Genomic DNA, 14787 nt, shown 5'->3' on the forward strand with positions numbered 1-14787 from the left:
CGATCACGAACTAATCACGAGCTAACCCGAATCCTTCTTCGGCCAAGTACTTAAACGATCGGAGTTTTTTTTCACACAGACACACGCAATGTCAACTAGCTTTTATCGTTTTACACTATTAACAAAACTTATTAGTCGACCTCCAAAAACGATCGCCATTTTATATATGTCTAGGCGCAAGGTTCACTAGAACATTACTGAACGCTAACTCTTACCGTTTGATTCTGCCTCCTGTTACCAATAAGATGGGATATATTTGTGCTTTTTGGTCTCTCCTTAGATAACGGACAGTGACCCCGTGGGTGCAAACGATTACGAACTAATCACGAGCTAACCCGAATCCTTCTTCGGCCAAGTACTTAAACGATCGGAGTTTTTTTTTCACACAGACACACGCAATGTCCACTAGCTTTTACCGTTTTACACGATTAACAAAACTCATTTGTCGACCGCCATTTTATGTATGTCTAGGCGCAACTTTCACCAGAACATTACTGCCCGCTAACTCTTACCGTTTGATTCTGCCTCCTGTGACCGATAAGATGGGATATATATGTGCTTTTTGGTCTCTGCATAGATAACGGACAGTGACCCCGTGGGTGCAAACGATCACGAACTAATGACGAACTAATCCGAATCTTTCTTGCGCCAACTGCTTAAACGATCGGAGTTTTTTTCACACAAACGCACGCAATGTCCACTAGCTTCTACCATTTTACACGATTAACAAAACTCATTAGTCAACCTCCAAAAACGATCGCCATTTTGTATATGTCTAAGCGCACCTTTCACTAGAACATTACTGCCCGCTAACTTTTACCGTTTGATTCTGCCTCCTGTTACCGATAAGATGGGATATATATGTGCTTTTTGGTCTCTCCGTAGATGACGGACAGTGACCCCGTGAGTGCAAACGATCACGAACTAATACGAATCTTTCTTCGGCCAACTGCTTTATTGATCGGAGTTTTTTTTACACAAACACACGCAATATATTGGGCTAAAGACAGTCACACCAATAAGAACGAAGAAACGTTTGCACTCGCGAGGTCACTATCCACAGACCAAAAAGCACATGTGTATATCCTTCCTTCGCCCGACCCGTCCGAACCAGCAAGGAGGTGTAGTGCTTATCACCGTCTCTCCCAAAAATCATTCGCAAATAGAACGAGTAATAACTGTAGCCTAAGCCGCGGATGGGCAGGTTCGACGCACGACATTACAGATCGCAAATGGCGCGCTAGAACGACCGGCCACTAAGATAGCAGTACTAGATGTGGAGCGCCAAAATCACGAGGCGAAAGTGATAGTGCGAGAGAATAGAGGAGACTACCAAAGGGACACTGGCGGAAAAAACGCTCTCGCTCTATAACGATCTCATACCGTTCCTTCGCGAACCGGTTTAAACGCTCGCGACGATAAGCTTTCAAACCGAAAGGATAGTCGACTTATAAAAATCCAGAGCGTGTGCCCTGCAGACCTTAAGAACCGATACTCACAGGAAATAAAGAAAGCAGCTCTTTTTTGCGTCGTCGGTGAGGCACTCAAAAAATGGGTTTTCAATTAATTTTTAAAGAGAAACATCGCATTCGCAACGAAGATCAAAAAAAATTCGCGTTGAGCTGCTAAATTCAAAAATATGTACGTAAATCAACAAACCAGGATGTTTTCAAACTATGGAATACACAAAGAAATCGACCAGAGCACTAAAAAAAAGTTGTCAAAATAGTGTATTGCATATGATTGGGGACAAATTTCGTCAAAAACTAACCAAAGTTAACGGGTGAAACATAAATACATTTCTACCAACAAGGGAGGGGTGTGCTAACACTATTCCACATACAAGGCAAACATACTCACTTAATCTGAATTTAGAACGTTTTTAAAGAAAAGGATAGACAGAAACGTAATTATTTCCAGTTCTTTATTGCATGTATTCCAAAACACACATTTGGTGCACGTTTTTTTGGCATGAGATGATTTCAATGATATAAAAAATATTGATATGTGATGATTTCAATGAAACCAAAAATATGATATGATTCAAAAGCTGCGTGATTGGCTGCTAAAAGCAATGTAGTGTATCTACATTACACGTTTGAGAAAGCAATGAGCGTAAACAATGAATACTAAGCTGTCAATGCAGTCTTGCATGTAGACATCCACGATCCCCGCTTCTTCCGGCCAGACCCAGTTCAGCCGTCATAGTAGCTTTCCAGTTCCAGCCGATCTAGCGTGACAACGGTGTGCGAGCATAAGAAATGCATGCTTATGCATACTCGTTTTTTCCTCTTTCTTGTGGCTCTTAATGCAAAGCAAACCTTTCATTTCTCCTTTTATGGTGCATGGTTTTGTATCTCTTCATTAAATCGGGGAATGGTGATCCCGGTCGATGGAAAGTAACTAACTACGTTAGACAAAGTGCAGGATTGTTTCATACACATGTATGTAAAATGGTGTACGCACATGTATATAGGTGTACATATACGATATATGTAGATGCACACTCAAACACATAAACACATACACACACACACATATATATATATATATATATATATATATATATATATATATATATATATATATATATATATATATATATATATATATATATATAACTTATTTACCTCACTCAAACACCTTGTACCCAAATCCACCTATGTGCTATGCATCGTTAACACTAGTGGTATGCCGACCCATAAATACACCCCGCAATAGCGAAGCGTATAATGCTCGAAAGCATTATGAGCGGTTGCTGGGTGAAAAGGGTGGTCGTTCCGGGTGCGATTGCAGCATTAGCAGATGTTTCAATCATGATGGTCGCTCTGCTTGATTGTCTATATATATAACAAGACCAGCTTGCCACGGTTTATGGCTATTCGGTTCTTAGCATTTGGTTTGAGCAGTTGGTTGGAACAAGCCCTACATAAACAAACGGAGCTCCGGAACACTTTCCCCATTTTACATTAAATTGCTACTAGCATTGTCCTCATCGTCCTCAATTATTCTACTGAACGTAAAGTAACGAGTACATGAACTTTACAAAGTTAAATAAGTGAAATTGCGTGCTTTGTGTATGTTTATGTGAGTGTTTATGAAAATGTGTATGTTAATGTGGGTTAATGTAGGTGTTCTAGCATGTACATTACGGTGTATCGTTCTAGCGCAGGCGTAATCTACATCATGATTACCTTAGTCCAGCATGCATCACTATTCACAATCCACACTACCACAACATCAATTCAAAATAAATTTTAGAGAAAGTACATATACACTCAATTATGAACGTTAAGTTTTATCTATAGCATAAGATGTAGTGTAACCAGGTGTCTCCTGCATCGTTTTGACTTACAGGTCGCATTGATTAAAATATATAGTCTGCTCGTATTCCCGATAAATGTTCCCTAAATCAACAAATTTCTCTGCATTCAGGCACGTCTTAGGGTTTCTGAAATTAAATTTAAAATTTTACAGGTAAACCGGCTAAATATCTTTACTGTGTTCGCACAAATATTGTAATGGACGCACGTGATTATCGACAACACAAGTTCCAACTTTCAAGCTACAACTTATCAAACAAATCCCAAATCCAAGCTCAAGTATCATAAAAGGACAGCCACATTGTTCGTCTTTTCCCACCTAGTGTCCTGAACGATATAACCAGCCAGTTTTTATATCAGCTGTAACTGTTGTAGAAACTCCAATCAGCATGCCGGGACGTCCGTTATGGCAGGTAAGTGATTCAAAATATTTTTTTAAATATCAATTACCTGCTAAAGCTTCTTTCAATTAAATCATTATGATTACGTAATGTTTCAAAACGTAGCATACAGCTAAATAAGCCTTAAACAACAATTGTAGGGTAAGATTTGGCATTTGGTGAGTTTAAAAGAATAAAAAAATCGTAAATAAAAATTTATTCATTTTTTGAATTTATTCTTATATATTCGTACCCAATAGTAGTGCAACTTTTTTCTTAATGTCAAAATATTCACAATCCGCACTTTAGCGAATTAAGCGCTGGTGCTTCCATCCCAAATATGTTGAACATCAAAGATGTACAGCAGCAGTGTTAACACCTTGTGTACCAAGCGTTTATTAAGAAATTCCACAGAATGCTACGATTCAAGCGTTTCTTGATCATATGTGTTAGCAACGATTGAACTGGCTCTAATTCTACACGTTCTACGTTTGTGATAATTTTTTGACTTTCTATACGTTAATTCGAATTTCTGTTTGGTCAATAAATTTTAGATTTGGGAATAATAGCTGTTTTCAATACTCAAAACTTGCATTTTAAAATCATGCGTTTTTCCCGTCACCCAATACTTGGTGACATGGCCTCCTGAAAAATTTGCCGTCACCCACCGTTTATCCTAATTAACATCTACAAGAGAGAAACAGAAGCATTACTTTTTTATACACTATAGTAGTTTCTGAGTTTTCTCCCAATCTAACAAAGCGTAAGATCGTTTTTTCACCAATCTATAAACAGCTAATAATCAGATATTTCCTTTTTAATCGGTTTTGCACTGTCGATTTCACTATGTGTTTGCATGACGGTATGGGGAAAGCAAACATTATCGCTTGCAGAGCGCCGATAATGGGATGCACTATTTTCTTTTAAAATTCATTCTGATCGCCGTACAGATTGCCTCTAGACTCCACTTGCATCGCAATGGCGTGAGGCAAACGCGAATCACTGGGCGTGAAGGGTGACGCGTAATACGCAATCATTAGGCTCTCATCTCGCTCTCCCTCCCGCTCATCTCGAAACTCGTCCACCTTTGCACATGGAACGATTTCCATTGCCCCAGAAAGTACTGCAGCACTGCATGGCAGCATTTTGCGCTTCATCGCCGACCGAGCAGAGAGATTTACATAAAACGCATTAATACCGATTTGGAATGGGGAAAGCTAAATGTAATTGGTGATTTTCAATGAATATTTATGCCGTTGATTCGCACATGTATATGTATGATGTATTCGGCTCATGAGTTTCTTGCTATTTTAACATATCGTGATAGCCTAAAAATGAAATACTCTGATAAAGAAAATATGTTCATTCCTTTTTTCTTCCATCAATGAGCTGTAGATTTTAGTTTAGTGTCCCTTGACGCCAAAAATGTAGGAGTCATAACCACAATCTCAATAAAACCATTCATTAACTCTATTTACTATAGAGTATTAGTATTAGTATAGTATTCAATCTAAAGCATTTGCAATCAAAATGCCTCTTTCGGTTTATCGTTTATTCGTTTCTTTGTTTATTACATTTTTATTCATTGAATTTGTTGCTTCATTTCTTTCTTTAAACAACTACCATGCAGCTTCCACTATTTGACTTATGTAGTAATTTTTAGGTAAAAATGAAGTATAATCGACGGTAAAAGTAAACAATTGGTATCACAAGCCACTTGTATGCTACATGCATTCTATTTATATCTGTAGCAATTTGTGTGTATATTTTTTTTTTAATTTCATATACTATTTTTAGTATTAGTAATTTTTTTGTATATGATGTACTTTGAGCTTTTTCCCGTTGGCCCGAGGCAAATTATGATAAACCAGTTGCTGGTAAATCCTGGACAAAATAATCGGCTGGAATCTGATGAAAAATGTTTTGCATGATGACGAGCAGTATATCTTCGATAGTTTTAGCAATGATAGGCTTAAGCGCCTCGGAAACCGGTCGCCAGTTGTCGTTTAGGTACTGATTAGTGCTGTCCTCAAGCACTTTTACGCCCTCAAACAAGTTTCCCATGTGCAATCTCAAGCCTGAAATTGTATAGTCTACCCTGGTGGCCGTCACATTGTAAAACACGTGCCCATCCTTGTTGTAGAGGTCAGTGGAAGTCCGCATAACTATGTCCATGCCACCTGTGTGCGCACACGAGTTGATTAAAAACATTAAACATGCCAAATTCAACAGACATAAAGGTAATACTGTTATTACTCACTTGGCTCAAACCAGCATTTTCCGTGGCCGTTCAGTGGTATTACCAAAATTCGACCCTGCATGTGGTAATTTCCTTCCAGCCGCATTTTTGGCAAACGAATGTGTGTCTCCCACCCGAAATCCTTCTTGCTAACGCTGAGTTGTGTGTGAGAAATTGATTGAAGTACAAACATTTTTCAATCTTTCTGATTTCATTTCAATTCCCAACAGTAGAATGAATATGCCAAATATACTTACACATTGCGGATCACTTTGGTGCTTGCAAAACCAGTAACGACCACTTTGGAAAGAGATGCGTTAACACTTACTGGACCATCACCTTGCAAAATCCTTATTTTGTTAATTTTCATGGGATCTATCGTACCAACATGTTCCAGTCCTTCGATGCCTGCGTAATTGATGAAACATTTACGAACAAAAAATGAAATATTATTAAATTATGTTCATGTTTTGCTGGTCTCAAAATTTTATTTTTTAGTTTCCATTCATGCTGCTATCTCTAAGGTATCAATTGGATGAGAGGTTACAGGGTTAGAAATATTTGAAAAAAATATAAAAATAGATTTCAAGATAGATGGCTTCTTTTGAATTGATCTTCACATTTGATTCTGCTAACGTAACACTTAGCTCCAGATGGATTATTCACAATTTAATTAACACTTATTGTGAATATCGATCCTAATTATCACTTTAGTACTATTTCTACTAAGCATCTCATGCCCATTACCTGCAAAGCTAATGCACTACCGCAGCTTAAGTTTTCTACAACCTTGACCGTTTGGTTGAGCTCGAAAAATACAGCAACACAGCAAAATTAATTGCAGTTTACCTGTAACAAGTTTATCGAATAATCCCTGAACAGATTCCGTGGAACAGTTGAGAAAATCCTTTTGATCGAAGCGGCATGTTTTGATAAACTCGGCTATTATACAAAAAGAATATGCAAGTATAGCTTTGGGTAAAAATAAATCAGTTTTAATTTGAATTTCAATTTAAATACCTACGTTTGATTTGAAATGGTGAATGGTCTGCAACTGCTGGCATGCCAATAACAAAGGAGGAAATAATAATCAAACTGATAAACGGTACAGAAAACCATCGTTGACCTTTAATCAAAAGAATGCAACACAAAGAATGCATAGCTTGCTCAATGTAGTTTCCGTACTATATAAAGTAAGGCGTATAGCTGCAATGTTATTATTGAACAATTTTACAACAAAACATAAAATTTGGTTTTCGACGTCACTTATGAAGGGAACACTGAAACACTGTACAAGTTCTATTCAATATGTGCACATCTATCTCATACACACACAGTTTTCAAATAAAAACTAACGCCCAACAATCTAAGTACTACCAATTCAAGAATCCCTGTTACACCTTTTTGCTGGACTGCGTATTTAAAACCGCACAACCGTGAGCAACATCAAGCAAATAAAGTCTGCAAGCCTAGCATCATTACGCAGTACAATTTATACAACCTTTATATACTTTGGTATGTGCAAGCGATGCAAGCAACAACGACGATACTACCGTCTATCTCCTCCACACCTTACCTTTACCACTCTCATGAATAGCACTGACCCTCTCAGAACAACTCACTCTCACTAAACCTCAATCGAAAACTGCATCCCTTCCCCGTTGCAGTGCGGGTAAGAAGTTAGACCGCTCTTGCGGTCGCCAACGAAGCACTTGGCGGCATAACTCCAGCCATTAGAATCGAAGGGTAACTGTCGTCCCGGCCAGCGTACGCACTGTCACGATGATGTGACGTTAGTTAATGCGTAATCATAGACTCTAACGTTTATGAAATATCTGCACTCCCTGTTTTATGCCAGATAAATGCAAAGAATTGTCACCTATCTCAATCACTACATTCCTTCTCTGAACCTACCTCCCTCACTCTCAATAAGCTCCCTTAGTAAATGTTTTTCATTTTTGGGGTCATCATCGCTGATTGCGTAGGAGGGCATCCAATTTCCGGAGTGATACGATGTTTTTCAACTACTACCACTGTAAGTCTAATCCAACCAGTCACGATGAGCTAAGGTCAAAGGCTTGCAACAGAATTTAGCAGGAACTTGTTGAGACGTAAACTAAAAATATGCCCATTTGTGATGAGACAAGTTTCAGTCGACTTGAGAATAGATACGCTATGAGTCATGATTTTTTATTCGAGAGGGCATATGTTTCAAGAATGGTGCAAGAGCGAGCGATAGAGAGAGAGAAAGAAAAAGAGAGAGAGATAGAGCATACAGGTTGTAAATCTTATGTTACGGCTGGAAACGCAGTCGTAACTAACAGGCAATAGTTGATGCATCAGAAGCGTCGTTGCATTAAAAATTATGCAACAAAATCGTAGGAGCACGTTCTTGGTATATTGAAACGATTCATTGATGTCAACAAGTGTGGATAGCATACTTTTTGCTCATATTTTTGTCTATACTTACACAGATTTAAAAAAAAAGATTTCATGGAAAATTTCATATTCTCAATTTTTTCGGATATTCCAATCTCTTGCTTATTATACCATTTGAAGTACAACGTTTTTTAAAACTTGTCCTTCATTTGTTTTTCCATTGATAAGTATGATGTGTGTATCTTTGCAAATAACTTTTTTAATGCTCGAATATCACCCACAGTACTATTTTACTGTCAGAGAGGGAAAACTGTTCGACATCAGATGGCGGCCATTCGACATAGATATCGTTTTGATCGTCTCTTGACTTGATGCAAGACCGATCGTTTAGAGTGACCTCGTGGCGGTCATGGTCCGTTCGATCTCATGTTTCGTAACGTGTTTTTCACGTGAGCTGGTTGACATGTTGTGAAAATACTATACCATTTTATTACTCTTTCCTGACTAACAGTTACGAGATGTACCATCACAAAACAACATTTTAACGTACTGTAGTTATTTTTTTGCGTAATTGTATATTACACCCAAATAGAAACATAGGCAGCAAAGTAGGATTAATATAGTTACCATTTCAAGAATCACGGCCACTACGAAAACATATTGATCACAAAATCACGACAGATACGCAGAAATATTAATTAAAATAACTACTATCAGCACACTATGTTACATGCAAAATGAGATGAGCTTTTCCTCTTATACTCTACTAATTTTCTATTCAAGTAGAACACTAATAAAAATAAAGACACTCAATAAGACCAAACAAAGTGATCAAACCAATAGAGCCATTGAGTTATTATTTATTGTTACACATACAAAAAAAGATGTCTGCAAGTATTTATAAAATTTTCATCCTAAGAGATGACTGCGCTCAACACAAGATATCGTCGATCTTGGTGGCGCTTATGATTCTTCTGCCAGAACGTTAGAGCTGAAAAAAATTAAAGGAGCATCAAGCCAACCAACAGTAGTAAAAGTATTGGAAGTAACAGCTATTTAAAACAACAACAAGAAGTATCTAAGCGCTCATAATAGATTTACCTTTTTGATTACAGACAGATCCTAAATTTGAAGGTTAGTAAGTGCACGCGTAGGAGTATAGGAGAGTGCGAAGAACAGCCACAGGTGCCAAAGATATACGACGCCACTACAAACGACTGTCGGTTTTTAGTCTAAAAATAGCAATGATGCACCCATGACAGATCGACGCAGATCGTTAATCCCAAATGTTTGCGAACGGATGATTTTGTAACAGCGAATGTATACATATAGCTAAAGATACATAATTGTGCACTGTAAAACACAAATATTCTATTTCTCGACCCTCCCGAATAGCCGATTATGCCGCGTTTTATGCATTCATGAAACTTAGCACCAGTGCACACGACAAATATTCTACATATGACGGGAATTGCCAAATGAGCCTAGACCCGCTTGCGAAGCTCCCTTATTGTAACCCATCTGAAGGTTTAGTTCTCCGTGATGAGCACGCAGTTGATCTTCGGAAAAATTGCGCTCATTCTTGTCTGCCATCTTGGGACCAAGAGTGGGTCCATGGTAGTCCGTATGCTTTTGAGTCTAGGAAATAAGATCGAATTGGAACATTAATTAGGCTTTTGATAAAGAATTTAACATTGTATATTGCATATACTTACGATTCTTCCTAGCGAGTAAAGGCATAATGTCACCTGCGGGATGTTTCGCCGTTCGAATAAATCCGCCGTTTGAAAAATTTCTTCCTCAGGTACGCCGTACTTTTTGATTGCTGCCTGGAAGCGCTGAATATTCTCCATTAACTGAAAGTTTGTACCACGCTCCTGAATCTTTTTCACAGAACCCGGCGCAAGCTTATTGACTAGCTTGCACAGCACAACACCATCCTTGAGGACATCCTCATACGCTCCGGGGGGTAATTTTTCACCCAACACATCGCTAATCCATTGCAACACTTCGGATTCTTGTTCCTTGTTTCGTGGCTGGAATTAAACCAGAAAGGCTAATCATTTAATGTTTTCTTCTTGATGAAAAAAGTTTCATTTCATGTTTAATTTACAACCCCAGACGTATACAACAGAAAATTCAAAAGATTCCATGTAATACGGGTAAGAAGTGAAGAAAGAGAAGGGCCCTCCGACACATCTTGACGGTTGGCATTTTGTTTTCTTTATTACACTAGTGAAAAAGCGGTCATGACTAAAAATAGTACACGCATCCAAGTTTATTTGGATTTCGAGCAATTTCCATCACCGAGAATACGCGGGTGTTAAGGTTTTTTATGCTACAACTCGCAGTTAAAATTATAATTTAGTATTAATTATTATTATTATCAATAATAAAAATTAAGTGTTATCTTTATATTGGTAATGGAAAAATCTCCAGAATTTCCAAATATACCTAGTAAAATCCTTGTATCCTTAACCCAATTACCAACTCAATTGCAATAAATCAACTTGACAAAACAAGTTATTTCGTTGCAGACTTGAGGTATAACTACAATTATAAGACCTTAAGGGATAATAGTGGTAAAACTGTAGATGCAGCTTTTCAATTTTTACATTAATGTTCAAAATAATAATAAAAACAAACAACACAAAATACACGCACCGCCATATTATTCTTGATTGATATTGTTGATTGACTAAATGAAAAACGACGCTAACTGGCTAAACTGGTGCTAAGTAAAATAACAAACGATCTCTTAAATTACAACACCTAGACACTTATAGCCAACACAACCCAAGTCGCTCAAGGTTGTCAAGTAGACTAAGAAAAATTCAACAAAACTGCTTAAGAAATTCAACAACTTAACTGTGCGCCTACTGCCGAACGACTGTGGTACCTCATGTTTGAGTGAGCGAATTTTGTGTTTTGGCTAACAGGTTTTCGGTGTTTGGTGATCCAGAGAACCTGCGCGCTTGTACCTCTTTGGGGAAATTTTCACGCTACAGTAACTAACAGCGATGACGACATTAGCCACCCACTCACCAAGTTCTGTTCGCCATCGGGGAGTAAGGTAATGCAGCGCTCTTGAAATCGCTCACAATCGTTTACATTGAAAAGCCAGGAGCAATGGGGTGAACGAGCACGCGCCCGAATAATTCAATCGTTAATGAGCGCCTGCGCAATTCATATTCACTAAAACCGCAGATGGGAATCATTAACCATACTTCTCCAAAACTGGCGCAAAACTTTCTCTATGCGTAGTCTTATCATATATATATATATATATATATATATATATATATATATATATATATATATATATATATATATATATATATATATATATATATATATATATATATATATATATATATATATATACATACTTCGAAGATTTTTAACTCAGTTTGTAACATCAATACAGTTCAAAGCGATTTATGACTTAACACTTGAGAAATTCTCGTCCGGTAGGAAACTAGAATAAAAACACACGGTTACGACTTTTTGCATATATTCTAATAATTCAACTGGATGACGTCAATATTGGACGTATGGTCGGCGATTGCACCAACGCGCACTATTTATAATTATGCGCCACACCAAACCACACACTGCGACTTATGAGAAGCTGCCGGAGCAGAATGTGTTATACTATCACACACATCCAATTCCAGAGTATTCAAATCGTCAAAAGATACACACGTTACTAAGGTTCAGTGCATATTTCATTCCAACTGATTCTATTATTGTACATAATTTTTATCCATTACTCAATAGTTTATATCAAATTTACTCGGAAGTCTGGACATTTGCCAATTAGGACAAAGGCAGATCATTTTATATCAGGGACACAAACGATTTGGTATTGCGATTCACCGATAACTGTCACAGGTCCATTTAATGCAAGGGAATCTTGGTGTTTGATGTCATTTCTAGCTCGCATCTCCAAACGCTCGCTAAGACTGGCCTTAGAAATATCAGTCTCTGAATTTTAACTATTTATTACAAGGTACAAAAACAATATATAATGAAGAATAAAATATTTGCATGGTTATTGACCTCAATTGAATACATGGTTGAAACAATATCCTTTTTTGTCTATTTAATATTAGGCTAGAATTTTTGGACGGCTTTACATTTTTACTACCTTCCTTATATTCGCCAGATGCGATTCTAAAGTAAAAGCAACATGGATTAAATTAATCAGCCATTCCAGCAATGACCGTGTTATTCAGTCAGCGATGCGGCACCGAATCATATTTTCAGAACGCTAACCTCCGTAGCGGATGTTTCGTATGCATGAAAACACTTACAGTATAGCACTACAGTCGTGAAATACAGTAACAGCAACAAAAATGGAAACTAAATACAAAATAAGAAAGCTTTATCGTTATCGGCGAACGAATTTCAGAGAGCATTTTAGTTAAGCAATGATCTTGTTTCACGGAGCCTTATTCAATCCAAATACTTGGTAAACTTCATTGCTTATTTCCAAGCATAAGAATTTTATAAAAAGAAGTGTAGAAAAATAGAACAATTACTAGAAATGAAGCGAGTGTAAAATTAAATAGAAAATATTGAATGAAAGAATGATAGTTTCATAAGAACTGAAAAAAATCTATCATAATTTCCCAATTTATAAATGAAGCTCTTTTCTTAATCAATGACACATAAACGCACAGGTTGCAGGTAAACGCGATCGTGATCAGGAACGCGAGGCTCAACATTGGATCGAGACGATGATTGGAGACAAGTTTCCAAAAGGCCTTGTGTACGAAGACTGCTTACGCGATGGCATCCTCCTATGTCGGTTAATGAACCGCTTGTCACCCGGTATTGTACCTAAAATCAACACCACCGGTGGGGATTACAAGATGATGGACAATATCAACCAGTAAGTATGCAACCGAGTACTTGTTTTAAAAACTGTTTATCCACATGCAATATACAAAAAAAACCTTCTAAAACCAAGTCACTACTAAGGAATCAGTTTTGTGTAAACCGACACAACTTGGTTACAGATACCAGTTTTAGTACCAGAAAAAAACATGAAACAGTGCGATATTTGGATTAAAACTGCACTGCTTTACAAAGCGTCGCAAATGCCGTGCCGTTATGCCCCACATTCAGAATCATTCGTTAACACTTTAGCGAAACGTAGACCAGCATGAAAAGTTTTTCATTGTCAGGAATTGCCTCACATTGTGCACATTCGCATGAAAAACACCTAGCATAGAGGACTAAGTACTATTGCGGTGTGGAATACGTCGTTGCACTGGCACGTAGTACAAGCAAAAAAAACATATCTTCTAATTAGTTAAATACGTCTCTTCGATAGAAAAGAAATCACAAACAAAGATGTTGCCCACAAGCAGTAGACTATATAATTCGAGCTACAACACAAATTTTTGCCATTAACGTCATTCATGTGCAGATTTTTTTTGCGATCAAACAATTGTCCGATTTCGCATAAAGAAGAAGTAGAAGCGGTCAAACAATAAATTGTCTATAACAATAGAATTGTATAGCATCAGTCTATTCTCAGATTCTCACTTGGTCATTTTCGCTATTTCATTTGGTTTCGCTGATAGGTTTCAAAAAGCCTGCATCAAGTATGGCGTAGCTGATGTGGACCTTTTCCAGACAACTGACCTGTGGGATCGTAAAAACGTCGCTCTCGTTACGACTACTATATTTGCTGTTGGGCGCGCGGTAAGGAATTACGTTACCACAATTATTGCGATACCGTGGCCCATTTAATTAATTTTGTTTTATGCTCACGAAAGTAGTTAACTCAACTTTAACTTTGTATGTATTTTATGCTATATTATTTTTAATACCACTGTTTCGTCTGTTCACTTCAGTGCTACAGACATCCAGAATTTAGAGGCCCATACCTCGGCCCACGTCCAGCTGAAGAAAATCGACGTGAATTTACCGAGGAGCAGTTGCGTGCCGGTGAGGGATTAATTGGACTTCAAGCAGGATCGAACAAGGGTGCCACACAGGCTGGTCTAAATTTTGGTGCAACCAGAAAAATCTTGCTTGGAAAATAGTGTTCGACAAAAATAACACTTACAATTAAAGCGTTTGCTTGAGAATAACCCTCCCAAACATCAACCACTTTGTTTGCATTGAATAATCCTATTTGTTTGATTTTATATACCGCTTTTGCCGAAAAATACACTACATTGACACCGGTGGCGGTAAAGCGAATATAAACTTACTATATAACAAATTATTTATTTTTCTCATCGTTCCGATTTCCTCTAGCCTAGTTGAATGATTGCCAAAATACTGTTGAATTCACCTAAATTAGTAAAACTCATACAGGAGCCTACAGGTTGCATAATACGTATCAGGTATCTTTAATGGAAACGCGATACTAAAATCCAAGCATGATTTTTGTCAAGTTCCATTGTTTCAATACTAACTTATTCGAAATCTTATCTATTATTCATTT

General features: G+C 37.5%; 3 protein-coding genes across 4 annotated transcripts; 1 reads left to right on the forward strand and 2 right to left on the reverse strand.

The window, feature by feature from the left end:
- The first annotated feature begins 3712 nt into the window (after positions 1-3712).
- LOC128728879 (muscle-specific protein 20-like) lies at positions 3713-14711 on the forward strand. Its single transcript, XM_053822529.1, has 4 exons — positions 3713-3736; positions 13007-13218; positions 13916-14036; positions 14189-14711. The coding sequence occupies exons 1-4, from the start codon at positions 3713-3715 to the stop codon at positions 14378-14380; spliced, it is 549 nt and encodes a 182-aa protein (XP_053678504.1). The 3' UTR covers positions 14381-14711.
- Positions 5264-7083, reverse strand: LOC128728877 (protein takeout-like). Its single transcript, XM_053822526.1, has 5 exons — positions 6967-7083; positions 6792-6884; positions 6200-6350; positions 5964-6097; positions 5264-5883 (listed from the first exon to the last, which is right to left on the reverse strand). The coding sequence occupies exons 1-5, from the start codon at positions 7004-7006 to the stop codon at positions 5561-5563; spliced, it is 741 nt and encodes a 246-aa protein (XP_053678501.1). The 5' UTR covers positions 7007-7083; the 3' UTR covers positions 5264-5560.
- LOC128728878 (muscle-specific protein 20) lies at positions 9150-11198 on the reverse strand. 2 transcript variants are annotated; one of them, XR_008411052.1, is made up of 4 exons: positions 10986-11198; positions 10037-10357; positions 9423-9959; positions 9150-9312 (listed from the first exon to the last, which is right to left on the reverse strand). XR_008411052.1 is itself a non-coding variant. In XM_053822527.1 (3 exons), the coding sequence occupies exons 1-3, from the start codon at positions 10989-10991 to the stop codon at positions 9777-9779; spliced, it is 510 nt and encodes a 169-aa protein (XP_053678502.1). In that variant the 5' UTR covers positions 10992-11198; the 3' UTR covers positions 9150-9776. The 2 variants fall into 2 exon arrangements, 1 of the variants encoding a protein (XP_053678502.1); XM_053822527.1 differs by having other exon boundaries at positions 9150-9959.
- Positions 14712-14787: the final 76 nt, after the last annotated feature.

Source organism: Anopheles nili, chromosome X (assembly GCF_943737925.1).
Source record: "Anopheles nili chromosome X, idAnoNiliSN_F5_01, whole genome shotgun sequence".
In the NCBI taxonomy this organism is placed as follows: domain Eukaryota; kingdom Metazoa; phylum Arthropoda; class Insecta; order Diptera; family Culicidae; genus Anopheles; species Anopheles nili.

What these genes read in the sequence shown, in the direction of transcription:
- LOC128728879 (XM_053822529.1), top strand. Translation starts at nt 3,713, where the DNA reads ATGCCGGGACGTCCGTTATGGCAG. An exon ending in ATGATGGACAATATCAACCA is followed by an intron (nt 13,219 to 13,915) that starts GTAAGTATGCAA and finishes TTTCGCTGATAG; the next exon opens with GTTTCAAAAAGCCTGCATCA. An exon ending in TATTTGCTGTTGGGCGCGCG is followed by an intron (nt 14,037 to 14,188) that starts GTAAGGAATTAC and finishes TGTTCACTTCAG; the next exon opens with TGCTACAGACATCCAGAATT.
- LOC128728877 (XM_053822526.1), bottom strand. Translation starts at nt 7,006, where the DNA reads ATGCCAGCAGTTGCAGACCATTCACCATTTCAAATCAAAC. An exon ending in ATTCGATAAACTTGTTACAG is followed by an intron (nt 6,351 to 6,791) that starts GTAAACTGCAAT and finishes TCAATTACGCAG; the next exon opens with GCATCGAAGGACTGGAACAT. An exon ending in ACCAAAGTGATCCGCAATGT is followed by an intron (nt 6,098 to 6,199) that starts GTAAGTATATTT and finishes CACACAACTCAG; the next exon opens with CGTTAGCAAGAAGGATTTCG.
- LOC128728878 (XM_053822527.1), bottom strand. An exon ending in TTTACTCGCTAGGAAGAATC is followed by an intron (nt 9,960 to 10,036) that starts GTAAGTATATGC and finishes CTTATTTCCTAG; the next exon opens with ACTCAAAAGCATACGGACTA.